Genomic DNA, 22,557 nt, shown 5'->3' on the forward strand with positions numbered 1-22,557 from the left:
CGGTCATCGCAAGGGTGCATGGGGTATAAATATAGGCTGAAGGGGGGAAGGGGGATTTTGCTCTGCTTACTGACTCTCTGTGACTGTGTCCGTGGGATTTAGGCACAGTAACTGACTGACTTGTGCGTGAATGTGAAAATGAAAGCTCGAGTATTACATCTCGTTTCCCGGCCGCGGCCGCAGCCGGACCCTCTACTGTTCTCTCACAGGCTCTATATTTCCACTTCGACTACTTCGCATATAGCTAGATCGTCTACAACGAAGGCGGCGCCTACTACGGTGGCAACGAGTGAGGCCGGAAATGCAGCGCATCCGCACCATCACCATCATGATATTCCCTTCCCCTCTACTTCGGCCGCGCAACCCTCGTCTGTGGCCGCCGCTCCTCTCGCCGGCCTCCCGACCCGAACCTTCCTTCGTTCGCTCTTTCTCACCAGTGTGATGGCCTCGCCTCTGCTGACGCCCTGTCTGTCGCTCATGAAGGTTCTTGTCGACTCCCCTTCCACGTTGCTGCGTCCCTCCTCCAACGCCGCAATGGACTACCTCCTCCGTCGCACCATCTACGATCACTTCTGCGCGGGGACCAACGAGATCGAAGTTCGCCGGACTGTCCGGGAGATGAAGCGGCTGGGCTTCAAAGGAGTGATTCTGGGGTACGCAAGAGAGTCGATCGCACATGTGAGCCCGAGTTCTGGTCGGGAACCGACTGCCGCGGTGCTGCAGGGACAGCTACAGCTACAGCAGGCACAGTGGGAACAGGCGGTCAAGGAGTGGAAAGAGGGGAACCTACGCACTCTGAAAATGCTAGGTGAAGGGGATTATCTAGCTGTTAAGTATGGTTTTCTCCGTCGCTAGGTGGATGGGCTGTATACAATACACAAAGGGTTTCAGTTGCTGATGTATTATGACCTCTAACTAGATTCACTGGCGCTGGTCCGCTGGCGGTCCACTCGCTCACGCGGAATGATCCCCATCCTCCGCCGCAGATCGCAGCTGCCATCCATGAGATATGCGCAGCCGTCGCAGCGCAGAAATCCCGGTTATGGATCGACGCGGAGCAACAAGTGTTTCAGGCGGCGATTGACTCTTGGGCGGTGGGTCTAATGAGGAGGTTCAATCGTCCTTCGGAGACGCCTCAAGAGGAAACCCCCATTGTTGTTTTGAATACCTACCAGGCCTATTTGAAGCGCTCAGCGGACATCCTGGCTGGCCATTTGCGTCTAGCGCGTCAAGAGGGCTGGGGAGTAGGTGTGAAGTTGGTCCGAGGGGCGTATATTGCGCATGATCAACGGGATAGAATCTGGGAAACCAAAGAGGAGACGGACGCGAACTATAATGGAATCGTGAGGGCGCTGATTGAGAATCGCCACCCCTCCACCTCCAGAGGTGCGGGCTCTAAGCTTGGATCCGAAAGGGCGGAGGATCTTCCGACAGTGCGACTGTTCGTAGCTTCGCATAACGGGGAGAGTGTGGCCAAGGCGTGCACTCTCTACCAACAACGACAAAGGGAGGGCCGGAAGACAATCCCTGTCGAGGTGGGTCAGCTGCAGGGGATGGCAGACGAGGTTAGTTTGGGAATGGTAACTGCGGGAGGTCATGCGGAAGCGAAGCCCGGGGTTTTCAAGTGCCTGGCCTGGGGTTCCACGGAGGAGTGTCTACACTTTCTGCTGCGGCGGGCGGTGGAGAATCAGTCCGCGATGCAGCGGACGAGGCATACAGCACAGGCGTTACGCGGGGAGGCATGGAGGAGAATGGTGGCTTTCATGCGAGTTTGATGCACCGGGCTTATTATCTCCGCCAGCAAGTGATCGAAATATGACGCGATGTGTAGATGGATCGATCTGATCTTGGATGCGTTTCCTTTGTCTGTTCCTCCGTTCTTGGTACACCGTTGCACGCTAGGACCGATGATCATAGAAGCGGGCCCCGCTTACTACGAAGAACTTCGATTGCCTCGAGATAATCGGGGTCATCATCATCAATGACCGCCTCGCATTCGAATCCCTCGAGGAGTTCGAGCACGTAGTCCTGGCAGTCCCACTCGAGGGTCTCGTTGTCGACCAGGGCGGCATCCACGACAGCCTGGATCGCGGGGATGTCCACGTTGCCAATGTCCGCGACCCTGATTGACTGGATGTACATGGGGATGTTCCGGGGGTGGACGTGGGAAGTGACTTTGGTGAACCCTGGGTGTTCCCCGTCGACTTCGAACACGCGATCCCCGGTGTCGGTGTGAAGGTGGAGGGCCCAATGCTGGAAGTTGCCATAGCGAGGATGGAAGATGGCGACCGCGAGGTACGGAGACATGTTGGTGGGGGGAGGTGACTATGCTGATATGGTGAAAATTGAGAAAACTAGGCGAGAGCTTTATACTACTACCCCTTCGTTTGTTGTTATCCAGGCAGGCAATTGTCCAGCCAGGCAACCACCACCACCACCACCACCAGCCACAGCGGAACACATGGCTGCGGTGGCTGCGGTGGCTGCGGTGGCTGCGGATTTCTACCCCGCAAGACCCTGAGTTGGCTCTTCTTTTCCTCTCCATCCCCTCAACCATACCAAGGTACAGCAGAGCATGCTGTCATTTGCAGGTAACTCTATTCCCAGCTTACTTGCTTCCGCGGCAATAATTAAGTTCGTCCTTTGACCTTCGACTTCTAGGCATAATGGATCCTCTATCCAATGAGTGGCCTCAATTGCCAGTCCCCGGACAGAGCCGGTGGCTGTTGCTTCCCCACATTCCCAGATGACTGGCTGGAATCCCCGTGATTGGGCTTGTGGTGCCTGTCACTGACGCCATCAGTTTCTGCTTCCGCCTCCGCTTCCAAGTGAATTTCCCCCCATTTCTCCTAGTAAATATTCCAACATTCATTCATTCACTCCCTGACCCATCGGCCCATCCGGGTCCCTTTCTCCGTCTTCTTCTACTTTAAATTCCCCTCAGATCCCCTCTTCCCCTCTCTGCGCGATGTCTGGTCTATCTATCTTTAGTCTTATTCCCCTAGGTCGCCTCAATTCTCCTAGTTTCACCTTCGTGCAGCCGATCGACCTTGGCATTCCCACACTTGGACACGAGGGTGGATCGTTCCTCGCAGCCAAATCTCCGATCGCAGGAACTTGTCTGTCTAGCCTTGCTCTTTAAATTCTCATTCCCCGCGTCACTGCGTTTCTCTTTTTCCTCTGCTCTGCTCTTGCAGTACTGTCGGATACGATCTCCGTACGGGTTCACTGCTCTCTCTTGTGACGGCCCGCCGGCGCAGCAAGATGCAGCTCAAGGTATGTACCCCAGAAATACCAGACACACACTGTCTCCAGAGAGAGGAAGCTAACGAGCCCAGTCGCTGGTGAACTTATTGTCGCTGGGATTGGCTCTCCCTGCTGCTGTTGAGGGAGCCCCCAATCGACAGGCTCGCGTCGTCTCCGCCCTCCATCGTTACGGTGGCCGTGATTCGGTCCAACCATCGAGCAATAATGCTTCCGGTGTTTACCCAACCAGGTTCGCGGGTGTCACCTGGGACGACGACAATTGGCGTCTCACGACGACTACCGTCGACCAGGGTCACTTCCAATCCCGGGGCTCGATCGCCAATGGTTACATAGGCATCAATGTCGCCAATGTTGGACCCTTCTTCGAGATGGACTCGGAGGAGAACGGTGATGTGATCAGCGGATGGCCTCTATACTCCCGTCGCCAGTCCTTTGCGACCATTGCCGGCTTCTGGGACCGTCAGCCATTGACAAATAAGTCCAACTTCCCCTGGCTGTCTCAGTATGGCAGCGATAGTGTTATCAGCGGCGTTCCACACTGGAGTGGCTTGATACTCGACTTGGGTGACGGCACATACCTCGATGCAGAAGTCGACAATCGGACTATCACTAACTTTCAGTCAACCTTCGATTACAAGGCTGGTCTGTTATCCTGGTCCTATACCTGGACCCCTGCCGGCGACAAAGGATCCTTTGCTATCACCTATCGGCTCTTCGCGCACAAGCTGAGTGTCAACCAAGCTGTGGTAGACTTGGAGATTGTACCTTCGACTGATGGCAACGCAACAGTTGTCAACGTGTTGGATGGATATTCGGCGGTTCGTACCGACTTCGTTGAGTCGGGAGAGGACGAAGGGGCCATTTTTTCTGCTGTGCGGCCATGGGGTGTGGGCAACGTCACTGCATACATTTACGCCACTCTAGATGCCTCAGACAATGTCGATCTGTCTTCTCGAACGCTCGTCACCAATAAGCCCTACGTACACACGAATGACTCCTCTATTGCGCAGGCAGTCAACGTTCGGTTCACTGCCAATGAGGCCGTCCGCGTCACCAAGTTCGTTGGCGCAGCCTCCACAGACTATTTCCTGGCGACCCGCGAAACCGCCAAGCTTGCTGCTCAAACCGGGCGGGCCCTGGGTTACTCCCGCTCGCTGCAATCGCACGTCGCAGAGTGGGCGGAGATTCTGCATGAGAGCGCTGTCGATCGCTTCAATGACCCTATCACTGGCAAGCTACCTGCGGACCGCCACATCATTGACTCGGCCATTATTGCTGTCACCAACACGTACTACCTGCTGCAGAACACCGCAGGTCCTAACACACTTGCAGCCACGGGTGGAATGCCTGTCAACATCGACAGTTGCGCTGTCGGTGGCCTGACCTCGGACTCCTATGCTGGCCAGATCTTTTGGGATGCAGATCTGTGGATGCAACCTGGACTGGTGACGTCGCACCCTGAGTCGGCACAACGCTACACCAACTACCGCATTGCCTTGCACTATCAGGCCGAGGCCAATGTCAAGACTGCGTTTGCAGGCTCACAGAACCAGACTTCCTTCAGTTCTTCTGCCGCTATCTATCCGTGGACGAGCGGTCGATTTGGAAATTGCACTGCTACAGGGCCGTGCTGGGATTACCAGTACCATCTGAACGGCGACATTGGTCTTGCGATGATCAATCAGTGGGTGACGAGCGGTGATACGGAATGGTTTCGCAATTATCTTTTCCCGATCTACGATTCAGTAGCCACACTCTACGGAGACCTTGTTCAGCGAAACGGGTCATCATTCACGTTGACTAATATGACCGATCCGGTAAGTCTGCACGATACATCATACGAATATCAGCTGATTCCTTTAGGACGAGTATGCCAACTCAATCGATGCCGGTGGTTATACCATGCCACTTATTGCTGAGACCCTGAAGTATGCCAACCAGTTTCGCAAGCAATTTGGGCTGGAGGCAAACGAGACCTGGGATGAGATTGCGGAGAATGTTTTGATACTGCGCGAGAATGGTGTAACCTTGGAGTACACTTCGATGAATGGATCAGCCGTCGTAAAGCAGGCTGATATCGTACTCAACACGTTTCCATTGGCCTACGAGTCTGATAATTACACCACGGAGAATTCGTTGACGGACCTCGACTATGTAAGTGGTCTCTTGCCATGTCGTTAGGGAATATGCTAACTGGTGCAGTATGCAAACAAGCAATCCGCCGATGGCCCAGCCATGACGTATGCTATCTTCTCTATCGCCGCCAGTGATGTTTCTCCGTCTGGCTGCTCCGCCTACACCTACCATCAGTATTCCTATGCGCCCTACTCACGAGGCCCTTGGTATCAGCTCTCTGAGCAGATGATCGATGATGCTAGTATCAACGGTGGCACTCATCCGGCGTTCCCCTTCCTGACTGGACACGGTGGTGCCAACCAGGTCGTGCTATTCGGCTATCTGGGGCTGCGTCTGTTGCCGGATGATATCCTTCACGTGGATCCTAACCTTCCACCCCAGATCCCGCATATCACCTACCGGACATTCTACTGGCGCGGTTGGCCGATTTCCGCCTGGTCAAACTACACCCACACCACTCTGCAGCGCTCCTCGTCTGTGGCACCTCTGGCTTCAGCAGATGTTCGCTTCAACGGCACTGGTATCACTGTCCAGGTCGGCCTATCCACTAGCGACGCCACGGCTAGCTACACTCTTCCTCTGTTCGGGTCTTTGACAATCCCCAACCGTCAAATTGGGTCCATTAACACCACTCCGGGCAATCAAGTGCAGTGCCATCCGGTCTACTCGCCTGACCCTTATGAGCCTGGTCAATTCCCTATTTCCGCCGTTGATGGTGCCACCTCGACGCGCTGGCAACCTTCTTCTGGAAATCTGTCTTCGATCACCGTGACCCTTTCCACGATCAACACGCAATCCGCCGACGGTGTAACTGGCTTCTACTTTGACTGGTACCAGTCTCCTCCCAAGAATCTAAGTATCATCTTTCACGATGCGCCCATCACGCGGCCTGCACAGTTCTTCGCTGCTTCCGGCAACTCCACCTCGTCTTACCGTCTCATTACCCAGCTGTCCGATGTGACCCAGTCAAGTCCCTACAACAGTGCCGCTATTGAAAAGGCCAACACCGTCTCTATTCCTAGCGGCAACACCACAACTATCACATTGAATGAGCCTGTTCGCAGTGCACGATTCGCCACCCTGTTGATAGCAGGTAACCAGGCAAGCGCGAACACAACTAAGGGTGCAACCGTGGCCGAGTGGGTGATCTTGAGCGGCAATTCTACTACCGAGGCGAGCACCGCGAGCAAGCGGTCGCTGACAGCGCGCGACAAGGCCACGTTGGCCCGCTTCTAGTCGTCGACAGACCCTAGGAACCTAGAGCTAGTAAGACTTTCCGGTGGTCAACCTAGCCGACCTTGGAGCTAGAAGAGCTACGCTACCTACACATCGGTTTGGTTTCTTGCGTATCTGGAATTCTTTTCACAGTCTTGGTTCTTCTTGCCGCTCATGTCCCTTCTATCGTTATGTGCTCGGTTTATGGCCGGCCACACAGACGATGTACATACAGACATACATAACTTTATTGCAATTAATGATAATATTCAGGTTGATGTATGAAGTCTTCTTGGAAGTCCGGGGCAGCAGTAGCTCGCGTATTTTTATCAGAATAATCAAGCGAAGCTATAAAGGTGGGTTAGCAGTCTATATCGGAGGGTGTCCCATGTGTTGTATGTAGTCCTTTGTAGTCCAGTGTGACTGACATCAAGCACAAACACAAATCGATGATTTCCAGCCAATATAAGTAAGTAACCCATAACATACATACATACCTTGGAGAGAAAAAGAGGAAAGAACAAAAAGCAAAGGAGCAAAAGTTTAATCAAGGCCCGAGCCGCGGATCGAACGCGGGACCTCTCGCAGATATGCTTGGGTTTGGAATCCCTAAGCGAGAATCATACCACTAGACCACCCGGGCTTGTTATGGTATCTGGTGTAATTTTTGCCCTCATGTATTATGATAAAAGCATGGTGTAAAGGGTTTCTTGTTAGCTTGCCATGTTTCATGCTTGAATGTTTGCGGTGCTGGGGGATGTATTGTAAGGAGGGATTAGATAATTGGCCGATAGGTGCGGGAGGTACAAGTGCTTTTCTTATGAATAATAAACTGATGGTTATTTGTGCATGATTGGATGGTGTGCAGGTTGGTTGATTGTTGGTTGAATCCATGTCTTGTTATATATACTGAGGTGGTTTAATCCGTTTGAGGATACCGTGCGGACACAAGAACGTACAAACATGACCGCCACGATGGCTACTGCATCAAATAGCGTCGGGAAAGAGATGATTATCCTTCAAGATTGGGATTGCGCCAGGTGGCCTCCTAGAACTACTGGTGCTCCGAACTGGGTTGCTTCACGCAGGGAATCATGGCAGGGGATGGCCACGATTCACGTGACAGAAATCACAAGGACGCGGAAAAGATTGCAGGATAATATATGACATGCCCGTAGCATTCCTAACTATAGATTGAGGTATCAAGGGGTGTCTATCACCACTGAGCCAATGTAGTCATCTATCTGAAATTTACTCTTCCAAGGCCGTGAGTGGTCCAAATACAGAGGGGACACCCGTCGCACTCGTTTCGAGCGGCTGTCTGGTAGCGCGCCGGATGCGCATTGTGCGGAGACGCCACCCGAATATGTCGTGTCGTCGGGTTGGGCGCGACTGCAAGAGTCTGACGCCCACGTGGGAGAAGTCCTCGCGACGCAAAGACCCAGGCAAGCCGAGGACAAAGGCCGATGACCTCGCGCCTTGGTGTCCAATGGTGGGCAACGAAATGAGGCATGGGCGGATTTCAACCCACACCCAGTCATAGTAGCGAACGGTCCTGCGTTCAAGAGATCTTCGGACGCTTAGCATCCGGGAAACCAGATGCCCCGCGCATGCGCTTGCGCTCCATTGCTTCCATCTCCTGCTTCATGATCCGCTCCTGCTCCGTCATCTTCCTGGGCGCTTCCTTCACGGGGCCCTTCTTCCCTGCGAGAGGGTTCTTCTTCACCGCCGTCGCAAACACATTCCTCGGCTTGTTGCTGCCACCTCCAAAAGACAGCGACACCTTCGGCGCCGCCGTCGGAGCAGGCGCGGGCGCAGGGGGGGCAGCGGTAGAGGTCTCCGGAAAAGCCGACGAGCCACTGGAGTCCTTCTCCTCGGCCGAAGTGGCCGTTGCCGGTGACTCGGCCTTCGCGTCCACGTTTGCTTTCGCACCGAACCCGATATTCAGCTTCACTTTCTCGCCCTCCTTCCGCTGCAGGTTTCTAGCCTCCGGATCGATCTCATCCTCCTTCGCTGCGGCTTGACGAGCGCGCTCGATCTGCTCCTGGATCTGCTGCTGTTCCCGCTCCTCGTCGCCCTTGTCCTGCCGCTCCTTCTTCGCCAGCGCCTCGCGTCGGCGCATCGTATCCGGACTCCGATCAATGTACGCGACAAACAGCCCCTTTTCAGATTCCTGCACCCGGCAAAGACCCTCGCGACCGAGGTGCGCGACGAACTGCGACAAGCTCTTCCATTTCGTAGCGTTCATGTGAATATGCTGGCCCAAACTGTTAGCACCCTGCCCACGTCTCCTCACCCTCGCAGAAAAACTCACCATCTTATCCGCAATAATCTGTTGGTAGAACTGATTCGCGTTGACCTCCTTCTCTCCGTGCGTCGTTCTCAGAAGGTTAAGGAAATTATCAATGAACTGCTTGCTGTAGTCTTCGATGTATTTCTTCGGGTCCTCGCCGATGAGCAGCACCTGGCGGACGTGGCTTTCAGACTGGACGTGGCATTTAAAGCCGTTCTCGTCTCTCATCTGGGACAAGCCACAATCAGTATAGTCTAGCTGAGGAGAGTGGACGGGCAATGGCTTGCTTACCTGTCTCTCACATGCTTGGCAGTACCATCGCAATCTGCCTAGACCCTTCTGTTTGATCTTGTTGCTGATGGCTTTCGTACTTCCAGCTTCCGCACGCGGCATTGTGGCGATAGTGACGATGGTTCAAGTTGGAAACAAGTGGTTGGCAGAAACAAAGATGGATGAGTGTCGGAGTAAGATAAGCCCAGGAACGGGTGGCGGCGAGGCAGGATTAGATAAGTGCTGCACGTGACGGATATGGCTTTCCCGGTTAGGCAGGAGTATAAGCCGGCGGGCTCCAGGCTATTGGCTGTAGTTCAACTAGCAATAATACTCTACAATGAGCATAAGACAAGCACTGAGATTGTCTCACCTGCATGCTGTATTATCACATGCGGGGCTCTGACATGCTCTGAAGCCTCATTAGCGTTACTTCTCCCTTCTCACTTTCTACCTTGATATATTGCCCTCTCCTGGGTGTAAGTGAAAAGGAGAGGCAATTTGGACGACACTGAAGTGTACCTAAGTTAGTACCTAGTAGTCACCTACTAAATTAGCATATCTGCCTCTACTAACCTATTACCACAATCCCACTAGCCCCCCCCTCCCCCAATCGATGATGAACCCATATATTGCCGTCTCCCCTCTCCCTCCGCCTAATAGTCCCCTGTCACATTCTCCCAAACCACCCATCATGCCTCCCAAGCTCACCAGCTATTCCCGCCCCGGCCGCGGCCAACACTTCCAAGACGAATATGGCTTCTCCGAAGCCTGCATTGCCGGCGACAGAATGGAAATTGCCGGACAGAGTCAGTTCCAGTTTTACCCCGTGCCACCCACTCCACCTCCATTCGATTACCATTAGACTCCCCACCATAGACCTCCCATTATAGAGCCTCACCCTACCCCCCCTGAAGCCCTAGCACCCGAAACCCGAAGCCCCCCAACCCCCCAAACTAACCCCCTCGCAAACGCAAAAGCCGGAATGTCCCCAACCTCCACAACCATCCCCCCAACCCTCGAAGAAGAAGTCGCCCAGGCCTTCGCCAACATCAACGAGGTGATCCTGTACGCGCTGGAGCGGGCGCGGCCGGACCTGCGCGCCCAGGTGGCCACCGGGTGGGATCTGGTCACCAAGCTGCGCACCTACCACGTGAACCTGCCGAAGACCCGGGAGACGATCATCGAGCTGATGGTGGACGAGGTCCGCAGGTGGTGCCCCGGGCACCAGCCGACGTGGACGATGCTGGGGATTGAGGCATTGCCGTTCGAGGGCCAGAATCTGGAGGTCGAAGTGGATGTTTATCTGGGTTCGGGGGTGTAGGTCCTCCTTGTTTCTTTTGAGAGGGGGGATGGGTTGAGGAGTTGGGGAGTTGGGAGGTGGCTTCGTTGTTGTCACATGAAATGAGACTGTATGGATGTTGTATGCATGTACATAGTATGTTCTGAAGCGGCTATGGTTGACGTATCAAGTGTTGCACAGATGCGGATTTACCCGTGCTAATAGTGGGTTCTTCCTCTCTGTCTATTCAAGTAGAGACATCTTTTGCTTTCATCTGTCGGAGGGCTAAAGGCTAAACCTGAGCTGGAATGTTTTTGAGCACCATTTGGGGGCTTTGCAAGCCTTTATACATATACTTTACCCTGAACTGTGTGCTGCATCAGACTACAGCCTCAATCTCCGGAATTCGGGTGGATAGACTTGCTTTTCTTGTCTTTTTTCCCCTCTAATTTTCTTGAAAAAGGACGCTAGTCATGTAGTTAAGGTACAGAAAACCCTGAGTGAAGAACAATTATTTGAGCATTTCAGGTAGAATAATAAAGAAACAAACTCCCTTTTCGAGACAGAAAGTAGATTTCATAGGCCTATCACATGACATAATCATGAATAGCGGACGGGCCGTTCTCGTTATACTCCACCCGGGTCATGAAACCCTTGCTGAGACCCTGGTCGAGCACGAAAACGACCTTGGATGCGACCTGGGCCCCTAGGAAGACCGCCTCCTCCATGCCGTGGCCACCGCTTGCCACGCCGGGGCCGCCAGGGCCAGCTGCTCCGGGTGTGTTGGTGTTGGCCTGCTCTTTCCATTCGGAAAAGTACTCCGGAGGGCGCAGCGTCTTGACCGAGGTGGGGGTTTGGGAGTGCCCCGTGGACCGGTGGTGATGCGACATCGATGTGGGATCGATCAGTGGGGTTCCGGGGGGGAGGCTGGAGGACGCCGGGTTGTTGGAGTGGGTGGCAGCGACAAGGAGAGGATTGACACCGTGACCAGCAGGGTGGTTCATCGGACCAGGCTGGCCAGAGGGGGCAGGAGTGTTGGTTCCTCCTGTCGGAAGAGGGGTGGAGAAGTTGGAAGGGATTTCGGAGGTGAACATAGTGGCGGATGGAGAGAGAATGTATTTTTGGGTTATGGCGCCAAGCAGAGATGCCGTGAAGCCTATGAACCAAGATTAGTATAAGGGCCACATTGACAGGTGATGGGATACATACCCTTGATCTTGCTGCCATTGCCGACAACGATCAATGAATCCCAAAGCTCACTCCGCTTGGTGGCATCCGGTACAGCGAGAATCGTGTGGTGGATTTGGGTTGCGATGTCCTCCAAGAGACCGCTGGTTAGGCGCTCGCCGGGATTCTGCTTGGGCGTTGCCGCCAGGAACCGCTCCACGCCGACCTCGATCTCTCGCGTTTGGCGGATGTACCGACCGGGGCCGTTGGTCGCGTCCTTTTCTGACTCTATCCGTACATACTCTTCGAACTGGAATGTAGCCCTTTCTTTTTTCGAGTTGGGCAGACGGACAGGCTTTGCGTTTTGGTCCGTGCTACCCTTCTTGGTCGAAGCCTTCTCCGCCTTTTCCTTCTCGCGGTTGGCGAGGAACTCGCTGGTGTTGCCGCTAACGATAGCTGCGACGTCTAAAACGCCCTCATCCTCGTCGTCGCCGTTGCCCTCAGCTCCGGTCTGGGTGCCATCGCCCGGACCGCGGGGAACAGTCTCATTCGCGCTGCCATTCTGTGCGCCCGTGGACGCAGACGCGGCTGGGTTGACGCCCTGTCGCGCAGTTGCCGCGGTTCCGGGTAGTGGCGTACCGGGAGGGAGAAGCTCGGTGATGTTGCTTCGTTTTAGCTGTTCGCACATCTCCCTGGAGAAGCCCTTGGACCCTAGGAGTTCTACCAGGCGGTCCGTCATGTAGTCTCCACCGCAGCCTTCCAATGCGAGGCCTCTTCCGTGCTCGCTGACAATGAAATCTGTAATAGCTGTAACATCGACCTTGTCCTTCCCAACATCGACCACCGTGGCTGTTGATGTACCGTAGCCGTAACAGACGGCGAGCGCAGAGTCCATCATGCAGAAAGCGGGCGTCTTGAATTTCTCGAAGACGAATTGAGTAATCGTCTCGCGGTCCCGTGCGGACCAGGCCGGTTCTGCGATGAGCATGATAGGGGTGTGGAAAGGAGGACTGAGGGTGTTGTGGACGTGGGTTAGGAGGGCAAAAAAGCATGACCAGTCAACGATGCGACCATTCTCGATGGGATAGATCGCCCCCTCATCCGATGTCACGTCTTCTTCGTAGTAGATCTCTGTGGTCGTAGGTTTCTCTGCTGCGGGATCGGTCGGCTGGCCGTCGGTGGGTTGTGCTTCCTCCTTCTTCGGTTCTGGATTGGCAGAGGCTTCGGGCTGCTCGGTCGTGGCCTCCGTCTTCACAGGGTTTTGTTGGGTGGTGGAATCCGCATCCTTCATCTCCACGTCTTCCTTGGGTGCCTCGGTACCATTGCTGACTGGGACCTCGTGTCGACGCTCGCGGATCTTGTATGGTTCATACTCACCCTTCTTCTCGGCCGGGAACATCCGCGTGGGGAAGCGAAACCGAGCAGGTGTGAATGATTCTGGTAGGCCGAGTTGCGCCAGGGTGACCTGCGAGCCTGGCGCAATTATCTGGACGAATGAGTGTTAGTTCGGGTGGGAATGTAGACTTCAATCGGATGGCGGATATATGACCAGACGGGTGGAGACTGCTGGGACTTACCAGAATGTGTTCATCTTTGAAAGGGGGCATGATGGGCGACTTCAAGTGACGAGGCCTGGGACTGTCGCAATCACGGCGCTGTCTCTCCGCGGTGTTTGCAGCAGCGAGCTTTGCGCGCTAGGATCGGAGGTTGGGCGGAGAACTCAATTCGGCTTAGCGCCGCGGTCGAGCGTGGTCTGTGCTTAATTTACTGACTGGACTATCTATACAAAGTGAATTAATTGTACGTCGCAATCCTCATACGGCCACTCGCCTCAGAATCAAACCTGGATTAAAGGACCTTTGTGGTCATGTCCCGGTAGCACTGGAACAGACCAATCGGGGTTTCTGCATATCGACATCAGATCGTTGCTAGGCTCTTTGAAACCAAGCCCCGCGCTTGGTCTACGACTCGGATATGGCAAGGGTGTAAAACAATAAAAGTGCGCACTCCTGGTTTGTCTCCCAGAAGCGATATAGGATTAAATGAGCCAAACTAGCGAAGCCTCGAGGGACATGAAATACATAACCGACCCTTTTCCCAAGCACGACCCAAACCAACAAACTCCGAATTTCTGTCCTCTGGAATCTCAAACTCCTGAACCTGGATCTCCTATGGCCAGCATGAGATCAAACCACATTACGATGTTTCATGCAAATTCGTTGTCTTTTACTCTGGAGCGGCGTGATATTTCTCGGTCGCGGAGCGGAACAACTCCTGCTGCTGCCGGAGCAGCTCCTCCTCGGACAAGCCGCTTTGTTCCATCTTGCTCTGCTTTTTCTCTCGGGACTAGCGATGGCAAGGCGCGTTAGTTTTTCTTTTTCGCACTATCCCAAGTAAGACATGGGAGCATGCGTACCTTCAACTGTTCCTTGTGTTCTTCTGCAACGGCAAGGACATCGGCGATGTAGTCCCCGAAGCCGAGATCGCGCAGGGCGCGCTCGACATGTTCACACGCGATCGTCTTCTTGGCCTCTTTTTCGCTGATGTCGTTGGCCTCGGAGGAGATCAAGGTGATGAATTCGACGCAGCATTCCATCAGCAGATCGCGAGCATCTTTGGAGAAAGTCTGACCGGAGGAGGGCGGGAGGATTTCGGTGATAATTTTCTGGACCGTCGCTATAGATTCCGCGGCGGTTAGTCTCTATACGCGTATTCGCTTGCATCGGGCCAAGAACGCGACCGAGGTTGACAAAGAAACCTTTTGCGCCCACGCCCTCTCAGAAAACGCGACGCTCAAGCACGTACCTTTGGGAAGCGACAGGTCGTCGTTTGCTGTAGAATTGTACGAGTCAGCACGTAATTGTATTGCGCCAAGAGAAGAAGGCTGAGCACGTACAACTGAATTCTCGATCCGACATGGTCGACAAATAATGTGTGAAGAAAGAAGGGGGAAAAAAAGGGGTGGGTAGGAGGTAGTCCCGCGCTCGGTGAAGCTGTTCTTCACAAGAAGTATGGCTCGCCCACCGCGCGCGGGGACTAGGATGGTCTAAATAGCTGTGAGGGCCAAATTCCCGGCGGCGCGGAGGGACTCGAACACGGAACGGAAGAACTAGGCTAACACGCTGGGCAGAATTCTACCGCCCTCGTGGGCTTTTATACGGCGCCGAACCTTTGATTTTTTTTCTTTGCTTCTTCATTCGCACAGTGCTCTTCGCACAACAAGGAAACTTGATTTTGGCTTCCTGTTCCAAGTTTTTGCTCCGGCCAATCTTTGTTGGCCAAATGCAACAACAATGGACTAACATAAATGGTATGTGTATTCCTCATTTTCCTTTCCATTCCTTCTTGCAATTTTTACTATGATGAACATCGTTGTCGCCCCTATCAGACCATTCTATGGTGACGTACACTGTCCAAGCCAAACGGACTACTGATATCTTTGCAAAAATCCGCTTTTGTGATCACTCAGAACCTTTCAGGAATTCTTTACTGACTGACTCGAAGATTTCTAGGCAAACTCGATTTGAGATTCGATACCAAAGATATTGATATAATGAAATCAACTTTTTCTTTTCTGCTTACAAAATCTTTTGTAAAATTTCTTCCCACAATAGAATAGCTAAAGGTATGCTTTTGCAATTCTCCATCTTTACACCCCCCTGTTATGTGATGAACAACCTACATTCCATGCTAAGTATGAAGGTGTGCTACACCTAATGCTTCTAAAATGTACCTGCTTTTCATCTTTCGGCTGATCAAAACAACTCTATCTTGATTCTTGTTCTATGAATTCCTTTGATAGTAGTATATGCTAACTGGCTTTGAAGTGAATGCAGGATTCGAGTGTAGATCTATTCCTGGAAATCCTCCAGAAGGGCGTCGTTCCAACTGGGAGACGCACGTTAGTTAGAACTTCACAATGGCAGAAATTTTCCCACAACTTACTTCAAGAATTTTCCACTCAATGAGCTCGGGGCAACCAGCACCAGCTTCGCCATGACATGGCTTGGTTGCTCCACCTTAAGCAGCTTGCCGCTCTCGTAGGCTCCTGTGAACTTGGCGTGCACCTGAGGCTCCAGTGTCGTAGCATGGTCCTCGCGCAATTGGCGCTGCATCTCGGTGTCGACCATCCCGGGGCGGATGGAAATGCTGGTGACATCCGGTTCCTCCTCGCCCAAGGTCAGGGCAAGGTGGTTCATGGCGGCCTTGGTCGCACCGTAGAGACCCCATCCCCTGTAGGCGGACACGGCGGCACCCGACGAGGTGAAGATGATTTTGCCCTTAGATTCCCGCAGTGCTGGAAGCCCGGCTTTGACCTATCGTGGGCTGTGTGTTAGCTCCCTCTCTGGGCCTCGGGGCTCCAATTCGGTGCAAGCAACTCACAAACGCGACCAAGCTCATGAAGTTGACGTCGAATCCTTGCTTCCACTGTTCCGGGTCGGCTTCCGCAACCTTGCCGACTTGTCCGAGGATGCCGTGGTTGAGGACCATGCCGTCCAGACGGCCAAAGGTCTTGAGCGCCAGGTCGACTGACTTCTGAGCGAGGGAGAAGTCGGACAGGTCGCCGTTCAGGACCGCGACTTGCTGGGAGTATTGATCCTTGAGCTTCTGGAGGGGCTCCACGCTGCGGGCGATCACGACGACATTGTGCGATTGCGGCGCAGTGAGGAGGTATTTCGCGATGGCGAGGCCGATGCCTATAATAGAGATGAAGTGTCAGTCAGGACGGAGCTACTGTCTCGCGGGGGGCGTCAATTAGTTACCTCTCGAGGCACCGGTGACAATAATGGTCTTGCTCGACATCTCTTTGGGGATCTGATTAGGTTCGTGGGAAACGAGGAGGGCAGGAAGAACGTGCGGGGTGCCAAGCTGATTGGAGTGAAGCTGCAGCAGACACTCCGCGGGAGAAAAAAAAGCTGGTCCCCGGGGCGGTGATGTAATTGAGGGGAACGTGGGGTGGTTGTTGTTGTTGTTCTGCCCGCCGCGGCTTGCTTCTGCTTCTTACTCATTGATCCGTACGTACCTACGTACATGACTACCTTCAAGGTTACAGTAAATTAGAGTGCCTTTTAGGCAATTGAATCCTGCATGACTCAATTGAGGATTGCCGGTCTCAATTCAAGAGGCGGATTTACTAAGTACTACCGGTACCCTATGTATAAGAGTCCTAGAACGGCCAGGATGAGTTGCCACCAGGCCATCGACAATCGGCGGAAGGCTCCCAGGCTAAGAACTATACTATGAGTACCTTGTGTATACACATGCAACAATGACAATGATAGACTTGACAATGCCTGGTAACTCAATCATCCATAGCTTGTGATAGACAGACGGCCGTAACTTTGTGGTCAAGTGACCGAATGCGGGGTGCATTGGTTATGCACAACATCTGCAGCGCAAGACATATCTTGTCTACTTGCACTACAGTTTGCCATCTGTCCTACGTGATCAATCTGCAACTGAATTCCTGGCGTTATCTAGTATACCTACAACGTAATCATGCAATAGCATCGGCCACTTCACCGAGCGCAAACGGCAGAATGATTTACCGTGGAAAACGGGTTCCAAACCTTGTTACTCCACTCCGGAGCGCAAGGCCGAAGTCGGGGCCCCCGGGGAACTCTATGCTCCCAGTGTTGCACCATCTGATTTGATGCTCATTACTGGCTGTAGGAATTGATGATAGTCGTACACCGGGCCGGTTCCTGGTGAGCAGCCGGTCTGGTATCTGATAAGGTCATTTCGCTGCGATAATTTATCAAATGGTCTGGTCTAGACTAGGTTTACCCTGCGAGATCTATATGGAGGATCGATTTCCTGGACAGAATTCTATAGCCAGTGCTCTTGACTTGACCCATACACACTGCAACTGTGAACTATCATCCAAAACCTTTATCTCTCACCATGGCGACTGTCATTCTTGGAGGAGGAATCATTGGAACCTCCATCGCCTATTACCTCTCCGAAGGCCAATCTGCAGAGAACATCCATGTGGTGGACTCCTCCTCCGAGCTCTTTTGTTCTTCGTCCGGCTATGCTGCTGGATTTATGGCCAGGGACTGGTTTGCCCCTTCTCTCGCACCATTGGGAGACCTTTCATTCAAGCTACATGAGTCCCTAGCTGCCGAGAAGGGCGGCGCGGAGGAATGGGGATACATGAAAGGCAGTGCACTGAGCCTGGGAGTTGCAGCGAAGAAGGGAGGCAAACGTGGGAATGATTGGCTTCGCACGGGAACCAGCCGGGCAGAAACCGCAGCTGGATCGGAGCCGATCATTGCAGAGCCACCGTCGTGGTTGACAAAGCAGCATGGGGCAGAGACGCTGAAGATTAGTGAGGATGATGACACTGCTCAAGTGTAAGTGATCCCCTTTTCACTTCCACCGAAACTATGACCTAACGTCATAAGTGATCCTCTGAGACTGTGCAAATTCCTCCTAAGGGCCTGCGTTGAACGAGGAGTCAAGGTTCACAATCCTGCAAAAGCTGTGTCTATTCTACAAGGGAAAAATGGATTCATCACGGCTGTGAAGACTGTGAATCTTGAAACGAAAGCTGAATCTACAATCGCTTGCTCGAACCTCATCCTCTGCGCCGGTCCGTGGACACAGCGAGTCTTGCAGGAGTTGTTCCCCGCGTCTCAAATTTCGCTCCCCATCTATCCCTTGGCTGGCTACTCGCTGGTTCTGCGCTCCCCACGGTACACCGTGGAGCACGAGCAAACGACATACAAGGGCCGGAGCCAGGCCCTGTTCACAACATACCCCCCGAACTGCGGCTTCTGCCCGGAGTTGTTCTCGCGACAGGGAGCAGAGGTCTATATTGCAGGCTTGAATACAAGGGATATTCCCCTTCCGGAAAGAGCAGACGACTACCCCAAGTCGATGGAGCAGAAGGAGATGAACAGGCTCAAAGCCGTTTCTGTCCGTCTTCTTGGAAAACTTGCGAAGGGCAGCTCTGAGGCTACCGACGAGATCACGAATACTGACGACTTGGAAGTCATCCGCGAAGGGCTGTGCTTCCGGCCCGCTTCAGAGTGCGGAACTCCCTTCGTTGGAAAGATCAATGACAATCTGTTAGGAGAGAGCATTAAAGCCGCCGGAGGAGTGTATGTTGCGGCGGGCCATGGCCCCTGGGGCATTTCGCTTAGTCTAGGAACTGGCAAAGTTATTGCTGAAATGGTGAAAGGTGTTAAACCTTCGGCGGATGTGAGCGGTTTGGGTGTGAACAAAGTGGAAAGATAGTCGAAGTTGTAATTTGATATTATACTGATTCAATTCCAGTTGCAACTGTTAGCAACTAATTTATGAAAATTGAAGATACGGTTTTGGAACATTTAAATAATTATTACCCTATATTGAGATTCAGGAACATCACCGCGAGGTTTACATATATCATCAACCTATCTTTAACCCCTACGTTACAATCCAGTTTTAACCTTATGAAATGCTATATGCAAGTGTCCGCAACTATTTCGCAGCCAGCTTGCAATCTTCACCTCTGAGGTCCTTTTTCCACTAGGTAAATTAGAGAGAAACATATATCCCCAGAATTTACCACTATTATTAGCAGGTATATATAGTTTATCGAAGCCGTTCCTGTAGTTGGTCTAGATAGTTGATGCCAGCGATTGTAGCCTGAGGCACCAGAACCTTCTCCGGGCTTAGTCATTCTCACCGCCACGAGCTCGAGCTGTCCAGAAACTTCAATGAGAAGCTGGGGAAACCGTTCAGGAACAAACAACTCTGCCTCCGTGCCCTCGCGCGTTTATCTTTCTCACTTACTATTACACTCCCTTGCTTGATTTCTGAGCATCTACTCGCGTTTCTCTCCAGTCATCCTACCTAATCTCAGGATCATCGCCTCGGCGCATCACATAACACCATGGCTAACTACCTCGCCTCCATTTTCGGTACAGAACAAGACAAGGTCAACTGCTCCTTCTACTACAAGATCGGTGCCTGTCGACACGGTGATCGCTGCTCGCGCAAGCATGTCAAGCCCTCGTACTCGCAGACCATCCTGATGCCGAACATGTACCAAAATCCCGCCTACGACCCGAAGAACAAGATGAACCCGAGTCAGCTGCAGAACCACTTTGATGCATTCTATGAGGATGTGTGGTGTGAGATGTGCAAGTACGGCGAATTGGAGGAGCTGGTTGTTTGCGACAACAACAATGACCGTATGTTTGGCCCCCTTCCCAAGCCTCCCTCCGCAAACCTTTAAACTGCCTCAAATGACTAATGCATTGATTCTCGCCAACAGACTTGATTGGCAACGTCTACGCCCGCTTCAAGTACGAGGAAGACGCACAGGCCGCCTGTGATGCGCTAAACTCGCGATGGTACGCAGCGCGACCGATATACTGCGAGTTATCACCGGTGACGGACTTCCGGGAAGCGTGCTGTCGGCTGAATAGCGGGGAAGGCTGCGTCCGTGGCGGCTTTTGCAATTTCATTCATCGCAAGGATCCCAGTAATGAGCTGGATCGGGAGTTGCGGTTGAGTACGAAGAAGTGGCTGAAGGACCGGGGACGCGATGCTCGGAGTGTCAGTCGCAGTCCCAGCCCGGAGCCCACCCGGCGGAGATACTAGGTTGTTGTTCTTGTTCGTTGTGGGGGAAAAGGGTCCATGAGCTTTGGGATTCGTCGCTTCTTCTCTTTCTTCTCTTTCTTTTCATTTCTCTTAATCATCATCTGTATAACGATTTGTGGCGTTTATCGGGGAAGTCTGAACCTCATCATGACATTGTCACTTGTATCCTCGATTCTTATTCTTTTTTTGCTTTGGATTTGGTTGTCTTCTTCATGGTACCATGATGTCTAAGCTTTATCGCGATGCTAGTGCATTAATCTGGAATGAGATAATCATATCATAGACCAAATTTGTCCTAAGTGTCCGTATTCACTGCAACAAAGAACCCCCCGGGGCTCTTGGCGGGTAGCCTTTCTTTTCTCCCCAAAATCAATACTACCAAACGCGGGGAGCGCGTGCCGCATCGCGTCTTCCGCAATTCTTTGTCCCCTCATTTCCCTTCTGTTAGTCCTAAGTAAAGACATAAAATCGCTCCACTTCCATTCCTTTGCCATCTCTACATGAATCCAGGTCCTCTCCAAAGCTGTTACAACCTTCTCTCATAACGATGGTCCGAGAAACCGGCCCCTACAATTACAATGACACCAACCGCGCCTTTCTCCAGGCCTTCATGGGCCGCTCGACCATGACCTTCGAGGAGGCCAAACCCGTATTAGCTGCGATCTTCTCAGCGCATGGTACTGACCCTCGTCCCTATTCTGAAGTATAGCGAGTCACATTATACTGTCTTTCAAGTCAATGGAGCGACGCTGACCGTCCCCGCCTCGATAGAGAAACAGCCTGTCTCCCCCGAGGAGATCACCGAGGACGAATTACAATCCTACATCGCGACCGCTAACAACGCTATCTCGCCATTTGACCTCGAGATCCGCAGCACCCTGCCACAGATAGAAGTTGACCGGCGCCAGACGACAGCCGTCCCCCCGCCGGAGCGGGTGTACGCGCTGGTGAATACGACGAGCGATGCGCTGACGCAACTGGCGACGACATACTCGGCGGACGAGATCGCCTACGTCAAGCGGTTGCTGGATGCGATGTTCGAGACGCATAACACGCGACGCTGCGAGGCGATGGCGGTGAGCGGGATGCAGGCGTTGCAGCTGGCCAAAGTTTCCGGGGACGGCGGCAGCCAGCAGCGCAGGGAGTCCGGGTTGCAGTCGCAGCCGACGCTGACGCAGGGCACAACGCAGCAGCCGGACTCGCAGGTGGTGGGTGGGGTGGTGCAGTCGTTGACGATGTCGCAGGCGGAGGCGTTGCTGAAGCAGTTGGTCGAGGAAGGGTGGTTCGGGAAGAGTCCCAAGGGGTTCTATAGCCTTAGTCCGCGGGGCTTGATAGAGCTGCGGGGGTGGTTGGTTGCGACATATAACGACGAGGCGGAGGGGATCCGGAAGATCAAGTTCTGTGCTGCGTGCAAGGATTTGATTACTGCGGTGAGTTTCTGATATGCGTCTTTGATTGATGTGTGCCGTACGACGAGGCATGGAATGAAGGCTGACTTGGCGCTGGGGATAGGGTCAACGGTGTGGCGATCGAGATTGCCTGGGAAGATTGCATGATCACTGCATGCGCCACTTCTTCCGCTCTCAGCAGGCTGAGGTCTGTCCGGTGTGTAAGGATACCTGGCCGGGTGACAAGTTCGTCGGCGAGAGAGCAGTCACACAGGCTGATCAGGAGCTGCACGCCCGGAGAAGAAGGAGCTTGAATACCCAGCGGCCGAGCGATGCAGCTGAGCCGAGCACCCAGCTTGAACTTGCACCAGTGGAGGAAGATGAAGGCAGTGACTGAAGAACGCGGATATCTGGAATCATGAATGATATCCTGAGACCTCGCACATGCGAAGATATACCGCCGGTCAACTACTGCACTTCGCTTGTGTGGCATCCGGGCTTTTCTCTTCGGAGCTTACCCCGAAGACCTCCACTATATCCCGAGCAAGCCATACAAATGGTTGCGTGCGTGGGAGAGCTGCTCGATCAAACTGTCGCCTCATGGGGCTGAGCTGTTTATTCTGAATTTGTCTCGAAACCATAGAAGCAAGGCCACCGACAATGCAGCAAGCAATGCATCCAGTATCCAGCATCCAGCTCCTGCGACCCAAGTCCAAGTTTGACTTCGGAAGCTGTATACAGAACATGGATATCACTTCGCTTGGAATGAATATCATTATTACAAGATACCATGTGACGCATTTCTGTTACCTGATTACGCTTTGGGATATTGTGAAATGAATTGAGTTAGTCAACATAGAGCTTCCAGCATTTCTCGCAACGAGGTTCAAAGTGGCAGCTTCCGGAAGGAGCAACTGTAGCCGATCGTCCGGTAAATATCCCCT

The 22,557-nt window shown here is 53.1% G+C and overlaps 11 protein-coding genes and 1 non-coding gene across 12 annotated transcripts; 6 read left to right on the plus strand and 6 right to left on the minus strand.

Moving 5' to 3' along the window:
• Positions 1 to 138: 138 nt before the first annotated feature.
• Positions 139 to 1,775, plus strand: BO82DRAFT_290547 (putative proline oxidase Put1; the record flags this gene model as incomplete). Its single annotated transcript, XM_025631692.1, has 2 exons — positions 139 to 833; positions 920 to 1,775. 2 exons carry the CDS (start codon positions 139 to 141, stop codon positions 1,773 to 1,775), a joined length of 1,551 nt encoding a protein of 516 aa, XP_025488925.1.
• A 68-nt stretch (positions 1,776 to 1,843) lies between these two features.
• On the minus strand, positions 1,844 to 2,540 carry BO82DRAFT_151862 (uncharacterized protein). The gene has a single exon (XM_025630178.1). It carries the CDS (start codon positions 2,305 to 2,307, stop codon positions 1,912 to 1,914), a length of 396 nt encoding a protein of 131 aa, XP_025488926.1. The 5' UTR covers positions 2,308 to 2,540; the 3' UTR covers positions 1,844 to 1,911.
• Positions 2,541 to 2,900: 360 nt separating this feature from the next.
• treA (alpha,alpha-trehalase treA) lies at positions 2,901 to 6,904 on the plus strand. Its single transcript, XM_025633565.1, has 4 exons — positions 2,901 to 3,276; positions 3,339 to 5,084; positions 5,131 to 5,421; positions 5,470 to 6,904. The coding sequence occupies exons 1-4, from the start codon at positions 3,265 to 3,267 to the stop codon at positions 6,637 to 6,639; spliced, it is 3,219 nt and encodes a 1,072-aa protein (XP_025488927.1). The 5' UTR covers positions 2,901 to 3,264; the 3' UTR covers positions 6,640 to 6,904.
• A 265-nt stretch (positions 6,905 to 7,169) lies between these two features.
• On the minus strand, positions 7,170 to 7,261 carry BO82DRAFT_t249. The gene has a single exon. It is a non-coding gene; the product is annotated as a tRNA-Pro (tRNA).
• Positions 7,262 to 7,681: 420 nt separating this feature from the next.
• On the minus strand, positions 7,682 to 9,359 carry BO82DRAFT_342016 (putative C2H2 finger domain protein (Kin17)). The gene is made up of 3 exons (XM_025633566.1): positions 9,203 to 9,359; positions 8,933 to 9,139; positions 7,682 to 8,875 (listed from the first exon to the last, which is right to left on the minus strand). Exons 1-3 carry the CDS (start codon positions 9,302 to 9,304, stop codon positions 8,180 to 8,182), a joined length of 1,005 nt encoding a protein of 334 aa, XP_025488928.1. The 5' UTR covers positions 9,305 to 9,359; the 3' UTR covers positions 7,682 to 8,179.
• A 500-nt stretch (positions 9,360 to 9,859) lies between these two features.
• Positions 9,860 to 10,509, plus strand: BO82DRAFT_357097 (uncharacterized protein). The gene is made up of 2 exons (XM_025635921.1): positions 9,860 to 9,990; positions 10,162 to 10,509. The coding sequence occupies exons 1-2, from the start codon at positions 9,876 to 9,878 to the stop codon at positions 10,503 to 10,505; spliced, it is 459 nt and encodes a 152-aa protein (XP_025488929.1). The 5' UTR covers positions 9,860 to 9,875; the 3' UTR covers positions 10,506 to 10,509.
• Positions 10,510 to 10,748: 239 nt separating this feature from the next.
• BO82DRAFT_434775 (putative chromatin remodeling complex subunit (Arp9)) lies at positions 10,749 to 13,285 on the minus strand. The gene is made up of 3 exons (XM_025640965.1): positions 13,208 to 13,285; positions 11,673 to 13,116; positions 10,749 to 11,619 (listed from the first exon to the last, which is right to left on the minus strand). Exons 1-3 carry the CDS (start codon positions 13,235 to 13,237, stop codon positions 11,051 to 11,053), a joined length of 2,043 nt encoding a protein of 680 aa, XP_025488930.1. The 5' UTR covers positions 13,238 to 13,285; the 3' UTR covers positions 10,749 to 11,050.
• A 344-nt stretch (positions 13,286 to 13,629) lies between these two features.
• Positions 13,630 to 14,659, minus strand: nctB (negative cofactor 2 transcription regulator complex subunit NCB2). The gene is made up of 4 exons (XM_025635922.1): positions 14,527 to 14,659; positions 14,436 to 14,462; positions 14,047 to 14,306; positions 13,630 to 13,976 (listed from the first exon to the last, which is right to left on the minus strand). Exons 1-4 carry the CDS (start codon positions 14,546 to 14,548, stop codon positions 13,857 to 13,859), a joined length of 429 nt encoding a protein of 142 aa, XP_025488931.1. The 5' UTR covers positions 14,549 to 14,659; the 3' UTR covers positions 13,630 to 13,856.
• A 912-nt stretch (positions 14,660 to 15,571) lies between these two features.
• On the minus strand, positions 15,572 to 16,433 carry BO82DRAFT_290529 (SDR family oxidoreductase; the record flags this gene model as incomplete). Its single annotated transcript, XM_025631689.1, has 3 exons — positions 15,572 to 15,946; positions 16,014 to 16,327; positions 16,394 to 16,433. 3 exons carry the CDS (start codon positions 16,431 to 16,433, stop codon positions 15,572 to 15,574), a joined length of 729 nt encoding a protein of 242 aa, XP_025488932.1.
• Positions 16,434 to 17,315: 882 nt separating this feature from the next.
• On the plus strand, positions 17,316 to 18,947 carry BO82DRAFT_342030 (NAD(P)/FAD-dependent oxidoreductase). Its single transcript, XM_025633567.1, has 2 exons — positions 17,316 to 17,986; positions 18,038 to 18,947. Exons 1-2 carry the CDS (start codon positions 17,535 to 17,537, stop codon positions 18,870 to 18,872), a joined length of 1,287 nt encoding a protein of 428 aa, XP_025488933.1. The 5' UTR covers positions 17,316 to 17,534; the 3' UTR covers positions 18,873 to 18,947.
• Positions 18,948 to 19,428: 481 nt separating this feature from the next.
• Positions 19,429 to 20,225, plus strand: BO82DRAFT_394431 (zinc finger CCCH domain-containing RNA-binding protein; the record flags this gene model as incomplete). The annotated part of the gene is made up of 2 exons (XM_025638738.1): positions 19,429 to 19,813; positions 19,897 to 20,225. The coding sequence occupies exons 1-2, from the start codon at positions 19,513 to 19,515 to the stop codon at positions 20,223 to 20,225; spliced, it is 630 nt and encodes a 209-aa protein (XP_025488934.1). The 5' UTR covers positions 19,429 to 19,512.
• Positions 20,226 to 20,659: 434 nt separating this feature from the next.
• BO82DRAFT_357104 (non-structural maintenance of chromosomes element 1 family protein) lies at positions 20,660 to 22,429 on the plus strand. The gene is made up of 3 exons (XM_025635923.1): positions 20,660 to 20,902; positions 20,997 to 21,655; positions 21,738 to 22,429. Exons 1-3 carry the CDS (start codon positions 20,773 to 20,775, stop codon positions 22,008 to 22,010), a joined length of 1,062 nt encoding a protein of 353 aa, XP_025488935.1. The 5' UTR covers positions 20,660 to 20,772; the 3' UTR covers positions 22,011 to 22,429.
• Positions 22,430 to 22,557: the final 128 nt, after the last annotated feature.

This window comes from Aspergillus uvarum (genome assembly GCF_003184745.1).
Source record: "Aspergillus uvarum CBS 121591 unplaced genomic scaffold BO82scaffold_53, whole genome shotgun sequence".
NCBI classification, from domain to species: Eukaryota; Fungi; Ascomycota; class Eurotiomycetes; order Eurotiales; family Aspergillaceae; genus Aspergillus; species Aspergillus uvarum.

What these genes read in the sequence shown, in the direction of transcription:
- BO82DRAFT_357097 (XM_025635921.1), top strand. Translation starts at nt 9,876, where the DNA reads ATGCCTCCCAAGCTCACCAGCTATTCCCGCCCCGGCCGCGGCCAACAC. An exon ending in AATGGAAATTGCCGGACAGA is followed by an intron (nt 9,991 to 10,161) that starts GTCAGTTCCAGT and finishes CAAACGCAAAAG; the next exon opens with CCGGAATGTCCCCAACCTCC.
- BO82DRAFT_434775 (XM_025640965.1), bottom strand. Translation starts at nt 13,237, where the DNA reads ATGCCCCCTTTCAAAGATGAACACATTCTG. An exon ending in TCAAAGATGAACACATTCTG is followed by an intron (nt 13,117 to 13,207) that starts GTAAGTCCCAGC and finishes TCATTCGTCCAG; the next exon opens with ATAATTGCGCCAGGCTCGCA. An exon ending in CAATGGCAGCAAGATCAAGG is followed by an intron (nt 11,620 to 11,672) that starts GTATGTATCCCA and finishes CTTGGTTCATAG; the next exon opens with GCTTCACGGCATCTCTGCTT.
- BO82DRAFT_342030 (XM_025633567.1), top strand. Translation starts at nt 17,535, where the DNA reads ATGGCGACTGTCATTCTTGGAGGAGGAATCATTGGAACCTCCATCGCC. An exon ending in GATGATGACACTGCTCAAGT is followed by an intron (nt 17,987 to 18,037) that starts GTAAGTGATCCC and finishes TAACGTCATAAG; the next exon opens with TGATCCTCTGAGACTGTGCA.
- BO82DRAFT_357104 (XM_025635923.1), top strand. Translation starts at nt 20,773, where the DNA reads ATGGTCCGAGAAACCGGCCCCTACAATTACAATGACACCAACCGCGCC. An exon ending in TGCGATCTTCTCAGCGCATG is followed by an intron (nt 20,903 to 20,996) that starts GTACTGACCCTC and finishes CCGCCTCGATAG; the next exon opens with AGAAACAGCCTGTCTCCCCC. An exon ending in GCAAGGATTTGATTACTGCG is followed by an intron (nt 21,656 to 21,737) that starts GTGAGTTTCTGA and finishes CGCTGGGGATAG; the next exon opens with GGTCAACGGTGTGGCGATCG.
- nctB (XM_025635922.1), bottom strand. Translation starts at nt 14,548, where the DNA reads ATGTCGGATCGAGAATTCAGTT. An exon ending in CGACCTGTCGCTTCCCAAAG is followed by an intron (nt 14,307 to 14,435) that starts GTACGTGCTTGA and finishes CGGAATCTATAG; the next exon opens with CGACGGTCCAGAAAATTATC. An exon ending in AACACAAGGAACAGTTGAAG is followed by an intron (nt 13,977 to 14,046) that starts GTACGCATGCTC and finishes TGCCATCGCTAG; the next exon opens with TCCCGAGAGAAAAAGCAGAG.
- BO82DRAFT_151862 (XM_025630178.1), bottom strand. Translation starts at nt 2,307, where the DNA reads ATGTCTCCGTACCTCGCGGTCGCCATCTTCCATCCTCGCTATGGCAAC.
- BO82DRAFT_342016 (XM_025633566.1), bottom strand. Translation starts at nt 9,304, where the DNA reads ATGCCGCGTGCGGAAGCTGGAAGTACGAAAGCCATCAGCAACAAGATC. An exon ending in GCCAAGCATGTGAGAGACAG is followed by an intron (nt 9,140 to 9,202) that starts GTAAGCAAGCCA and finishes GGCTTGTCCCAG; the next exon opens with ATGAGAGACGAGAACGGCTT. An exon ending in AGATTATTGCGGATAAGATG is followed by an intron (nt 8,876 to 8,932) that starts GTGAGTTTTTCT and finishes AGTTTGGGCCAG; the next exon opens with CATATTCACATGAACGCTAC.
- treA (XM_025633565.1), top strand. An exon ending in TGACTAATATGACCGATCCG is followed by an intron (nt 5,085 to 5,130) that starts GTAAGTCTGCAC and finishes TGATTCCTTTAG; the next exon opens with GACGAGTATGCCAACTCAAT. An exon ending in CGTTGACGGACCTCGACTAT is followed by an intron (nt 5,422 to 5,469) that starts GTAAGTGGTCTC and finishes TAACTGGTGCAG; the next exon opens with TATGCAAACAAGCAATCCGC.